This window comes from Colias eurytheme, chromosome 19 (genome assembly GCF_061535395.1).
Source record: "Colias eurytheme isolate Ceu_HAF_F1 chromosome 19, ilColEury1 Martin Lab GWU primary, whole genome shotgun sequence".
In the NCBI taxonomy this organism is placed as follows: domain Eukaryota; kingdom Metazoa; phylum Arthropoda; class Insecta; order Lepidoptera; family Pieridae; genus Colias; species Colias eurytheme.
The window spans coordinates 10,777,801-10,784,400 of record NC_142998.1 but is presented as its reverse complement, the minus strand read 5'-3'; the positions used below and the strand labels follow the sequence as shown (position 1 = coordinate 10,784,400).

The 6,600-nt window shown below is 32.1% G+C and overlaps 1 protein-coding gene across 1 annotated transcript; it reads left to right on the top strand.

The window, feature by feature from the left end:
- Window positions 1–209: 209 nt before the first annotated feature.
- Window positions 210–1,334, top strand: LOC149900391 (uncharacterized). The gene has a single exon (XM_090112845.1). The coding sequence runs from the start codon at window positions 210–212 to the stop codon at window positions 1,329–1,331; it is 1,122 nt and encodes a 373-aa protein (XP_089968971.1). The 3' UTR covers window positions 1,332–1,334.
- Window positions 1,335–6,600: the final 5,266 nt, after the last annotated feature.

The window sequence follows — 6,600 nt, the reverse complement described above, 5'->3', positions numbered from 1 at the left end:
TTGGGGATTTATTATTATATGTGGACTTTAAATGTCGTTTCTTTGTATTTTCAGGTGAGAATAGTTGTTGTAGTAACAAACTGCTTGTATTTTAAAATTGTGAAACTATTAAAATAAAAACTTTGTATTTTCAGAGAAACAAATTGGTTTTCATTGAAAATCCTCAATAATATATCTTATAAAACGACATTTAAGTTAATTAAAAGAAGATGGACCGATTGCAATTTGAGTTTACGATGATAGCTTCAAATGATGGCAAATCCAATGTGTTAGCCATAACCTCAATTACTACAGAAGAAGGAAAATGCTATGTCTTACCTGATGATCTGAAACCGGTCATTCACCATACATATATTGTTAAAATGAATACATTCTCGAAAATAAAAAACAGCATAAAGAAGAGGCATCAAAGCCGAAAAATTTGGATAAAATTAGATGAAGACCAAAAGAAAACATATACAGATGAGGAAGGTAATATGCAATTTTTGGATCAATACTTGGAAGAAATTAGCATCATACAACCAAAAGACAAAGATAGTAATTTACAAAATATATTAGAAAAATTAATTGAAACTACCACGAAGAAAGAAAATCAACATAACCTAAAACATGTCTCGGAGAAATTTATTATTGAAAAATTCACAAGTAAGAATTGTAATGCATTGCAATGGATAGAGAATTTTGAAAAAGAGTGTGACCGCTTCAGTATTACAAAAGATGAAACAAAAATTGAAATATTGAGATTGTTTTTAGAAAAATCTTGTTTGGATTGGTATAGCTCGATGGCCATCAAACTAACAGTAACTTCTGAATGGAAGGAATGGAAAAACAAGTTTTTGGAAACATTTAAAAACCAAGGATGGGACATGGTCACATATGCTTTTGCGTTCAAGTATAAAGAAGGATTATTAATTGATTATGCAATAAAAAAAGAACGACTCATACTAGACATAAACAAATCAGTAGACTCCAAAACAATAATAGATCTCATTGCAACAGGCTTACCCGGGTTTATCTTAAATAAATTAAACAGGGATGAACTCAACAACACTACTGATTTGTTCAACGAGATAAGAAAATATGAAGGTATGATGTACAAGAAAAACTCACCTATGGTAAGAAGTGCTACTTTTCTTCATAGAAATAAAATTAATGAGAAGAAGCCGTGTAAGACCTGTGAATCTTTAGACAAAGGAATAAGATACCATCCAGAAGAGTTGTGTTGGTTCAAGAAAAATAAAAATGAATCTGAAAGGGGTACCAAAGCCAGAACTGTGAACAATAATTCAATTATTGAAGTAGATATGAATACTAATAAAAAAAACGAGTAAGTACACCATTAATCAAAATCAAGCTTTTGTTAGAAAATAAAATAGAAGTAAGTGGAATTTATGATTCAGGCTCACAGATCTCTTTGATAAATTCAAGACTGATAAAAGTAAAAGAAGATAAAGATAATGTTAATGTTGCATATATGAAAACGGTTAATGGTGTGAAGAAAACAGATGGCTTGATAACAATTAAAATAAAAATATTTGATTTGGAAGAAGAAGTGGATGTATATGTTGTAGAAAATGAAGATTTTGATGATTTTATAATCGGATTGGATATGATACAGAAATTCAGACTAACTCAAAATGAGAACTTGCAGATAGAACAAAAGAAAATAGTAAATAAAAAAGACAGAATACCTAAAGAGAACGAAAATAAAAAAAAATATAAAAAGACTTTTGCAATAAACTTCAATGAACATATAGAAACAGAGGAATTTATAAGTATGATTGAACACTTAGATACTGAAAAGAAAATTGAGATAGAGAAAATTATAAAGGAATTTAAAACAATTTTTGCTAAAGACAAGTATGATATAGGATCAGTTAGAAATTATGAAGCTCACATAGACTTATTAGTCAATAAATACTGTAGTAAAAGACCATATAGATGTACAATAGAAGATAAATTAGAAATTGAAAAGCAAATATCCATGTTACTAAAGAATAATTTAATAGAAGAATCTTACAGTCCTTTCGCTGCTCCAGTGACAATGGCATTTAAAAAAGGTGACAATAAAAAATCCCGTTTATGCATAGATTTCAGAGAGTTGAACAAAATTGTTGTACCGCAAGCTCAACCTTTCCCATTAATAGATGATTTAATTATTAAAACTAGAAATTGTAAATATTTTACTACACTGGACATAAATTCAGCATTTTGGGCAATACCACTAAGGGTGGAAGATAGAAGTAAAACAGGATTTGTCACACAGGAGGGCCACTACCAGTGGACCTGCCTCCCTTTTGGCTTGAAAACATCACCAGCAATTTTCCAGAGAATTTTAAGCAATATTCTAAGAAAACACAATCTTACAGGATATGCAGTTAACTTCATTGACGATATTTTGATATACTCGTCCAACTTTGAAGAACATTTGAGACACATAAGAGATGTATTAGAGGCAATAATAAAAGAAGGCTTTAGATTGAAGTTGCAGAAGTGTACCTTCGCTTCAGACTCGGTAAAGTACCTAGGACATGTAATTCAGCACAATTCGGTAAGACCACTTAAAGACAATCTGATCTCAATAAAACATTTTCCAACCCCTAAGACACAAAAGAACATTAGACAATTTTTGGGTAAAATCAACTTCTACCACGAATACATACCAAGAAGCGCAATTATTTTAGACCCATTACATAATTTATTAAGAAAAAATGAAAAATTTGTGTGGTCAAAGAAGTGTGAAGAATCATTTAATCAAATAAAAAATTATTTAAGCTCTCAACCTGTGTTGGAAATATTTGATAATGACTTACCGATAAAAATTTTTACAGATGCATCTTTAGAGGGTATTGGGGCAATATTAAAACAGACACAACTAGACGGCAAAGACAAACCGGTGGCATATTTCTCAAAGAAACTGAATGAACCTCAAAAACGAAAAAAAGCTATATATTTGGAATGCCTTGCAATGAAAGAAGCGGTTAAGTATTGGCAACACTGGCTCATTGGAAAACAATTCACTATTTATTCTGACCACAAACCTCTAGAGAATATGAATATTAAATGCAGGACGGATGAAGAATTGGGAGACCTTACATATTACCTATCTCAGTATGATTTTACAATAAAATATATACCCGGCAAAGAAAATGTTGAAGCTGACTGTTTGAGTCGAAACCCAGTATTAGAATCAGAAGATAACAAAGAGGACCTATTGAAAATAGTTAATTTAATACAGATAAAAGATGTAATTGAAGATCAAGAGAAAAATGCAATAATAATAGAAAATAAACAAAATCTTATACACAAAAATGAAATATACTACAAAAAAATAAAGAAAGATGAAAAGATTATCCTCTCAGAAGAATTCAGTAAAGAACTTATTAAAAAGGTGCATGAAGATTTATGCCATATTGGTATCAGACAATTGCAGAAAAAGATAAGCCCTGTATATACAGCTAAAAATCTAACAAAAAATATATTAAATATTTGTAAAACATGTGAAATATGTATAAGAAATAAATCGAGATGTCAAGGAAAATTTGGACTAATGTCACAACTGGGACCAGCAACAAAACCGTTTGAGATAATGTCAATAGATACTATCGGTGGCTTTGGAGGATCTAGGTCAACAAAAAAATATTTACACCTTTTAGTAGACCACTACACCAGGTATGCATTTATTGTAACTTCTAAAACACAGAATGCAAGTGACTTTATTAAACTAACAAAGAAAGTACTCGAGACAGATGAGATTGGAATAATTCTAACAGATCAATACCCGGGCATCAACTCCAGAGAATTTAAACAATATTTACAGGAAAACAACATTACATTAATATTTACAGCAGTCAATACACCATTCTCGAATGGCTTGAACGAAAGATTAAATCAAACAATAGTCAATAAAATAAGATGCAGAATAAATGAGAAAAATAACAAGAAAACATGGACAACAGTAGCAAGAGAATGTATACAGAAATATAATGAAACGGAACACTCAGTTACAGGATTTGCACCAAAATACTTACTTGATGGTACAAATGTCACTATTCTACCAAACGAAATTAAAACAATACAAAAGGAAGACAAGTGGATTGCAGATAGAAGATTAGCATTAGAGAATACAATAAAATCCCACAATTACAACAAGAAAATATTTGACAGAAATAGAAAACCGCTAGAATTACAAATAGGGAGCGATGTATATGTGGAGAATGGAAACAGATTAAATAGAAAAAAATTAGACGAACTATTAATAGGCCCTTTCAAGATTTTGGAGAAAATATCAAACTCCATCTATAGGATTGACACCGGAAATAGAAAAACAGAATCAACACTATTTCACATAACTAAATTACAACCAGTAACAGCAGAATAATATGAAGATTACGTTTAGGATATAGATATATTATTTAGAATTTTCACTTTTGGGGGGGGAGATGTAATGAAATAACATTTCATCCATATTCAAATTTGCCGCGCTTCGCGCGTTCATATGATTTTCGGATTGACGTAGCGGTAAGACAAAATGGCGAGAAAGGATTAAAGTATTGTGTGTTGGTGTGCAACAATGTGCAAGGGATATAATTGGGGATTTATTATTATATGTGGACTTTAAATGTCGTTTCTTTGTATTTTCAGGTGAGAATAGTTGTTGTAGTAACAAACTGCTTGTATTTTAAAATTGTGAAACTATTAAAATAAAAACTTTGTATTTTCAGAGAAACAAATTGGTTTTCATTGAAAATCCTCAATAATATATCTTATATGTATACGCCAATAACCGTGCTATTTTTGTATTTTTTGTGTAAACAATCTAAATATGTATCTTAATCTTCAACAGACCCAAACATTCATGAGATCTAAGTACCTTTTGTTTGAATTCTAAATTACCTTAAACAATACAATAAATGAACAACCTTCAAAAACCAATTCAAGATACGTATTCTAACCATAGGATTTACGTTATGTCAGCTGCTTATCTAAACACGTAATTATCTGTTACATTTTATTATGAACTGCGTAAATAAGAAAGTATTAAAATATGCGAGTATTAAGTGTTTCGATTTACCTTCTATTCGATTAAATTAAACCTGCCTCTTTTTCATAGTCAATTAGGCACTGTACATCACGTTTTTTCATTAAGTATGCATTAAAGTCAAATGGAAATCACGCCTTAATCAAAAGTTACGAAAAACTTATTAAATCTCTTGATGCAACTATGTACTTAACGCATTACTTTTCATCTTTATTCAAGTAGTTATAAAGCTGTCTTTGCATAGCATGTCATTTCGATTTGTCAAGGGTAAGAGCGTATACGCATTATGCGGGTAACCGCATTGCGGGTAGCCGTCCGGCTGACCGCAAGCACAATTATGTACGCAACCGCAGACCGCACAGTGCGCATAGAAATGAATATTACGTACATAATTGTGCTTGCGGTCAGCCGGACGGCTACCCGCAATGCGGCTACCCGCATAGTGCGTATACGCTCTAAGATCTGTTGACTAGTACGTTGGTAGTCAAGAAATCAATTCAAAATAATTCGCAAATGGTTTTTCATTATAATATATGGACAAATGAATGTTTATCGTTTACGTTCAATTCAATGACTTTCGTTGCTAGTGTTAAACTTGCTAACTACAAAACCGTTAAGGTATATTTAAATTCATATTATCATCATTATTTGCGGAATGTAATTACAAAGATATTACCTATACAGGGTGTACCAAAAAGTAGTGATGAACGGAAGCTGAGAGGTAGAGGACCTAGAGGGCTATCCGAATCACCCCCATGTATGTAATGCGATTTTTCGTATTTTCGGAGTTATGACGATTTTTTCAATTTTTCACCTATCGCCGAGTACGATGATATTTTCACTCATGCTGACGTCAATGATTGCGGAAGATGCTTGATTTTTTTTGTGTGCTAAGCTGAAAGATAGGCCAATTCAGTATGGTAACATTAACTATCGTTAGATCTTTGAATGGAATAAAAAAAAGAATGAAATGGCAAGAAAGATAAAATTACCCAGTATGTTCACCACTTCAAGGGCCCGTAAAAAAATAAAATCACATAAAAAAAGTTTTCCGTTTGACTTTTAAAAACTTGCTCTATCTATCAGATAGCTACCCTGAAAATTTCATTTTATTATTCAGAAGGCTTCAATCGAAAAATTTGAATCTAAATGTGGTAAGTGCAAAAATTGAATTAACATGATGATCATTAAAACCAATAAATAGGTGTTTAATTACCAGAAATTTTTAAAATAACCCCGCTGTTGCTCAATGCAAGTGCGACATCACCGTAAAAAGTAGTCTTTTAAATGTCTGAATGCCCTTTTATCATTTTTAATGGTTTCTTCTGCTACTATGAATTTCCGGGTTATTTCGTCCAAATTGTGGCAGTCTCTCGTCTTTGTAGTATCCCCACGGAAAATAATCAATAGGGTTTATGTCCGGGGACCGTGCAGGCCAGGCTAAAGGGCCAAGATACCCTGAAAGATGGATTGGTCGTTGCAGCCTGCGCATGCGCCGGTGAAGCCTGCCTTAAAGCCTGGCCTCCACGGTCCCTCGACCTAAACCCCATTGATTTGTT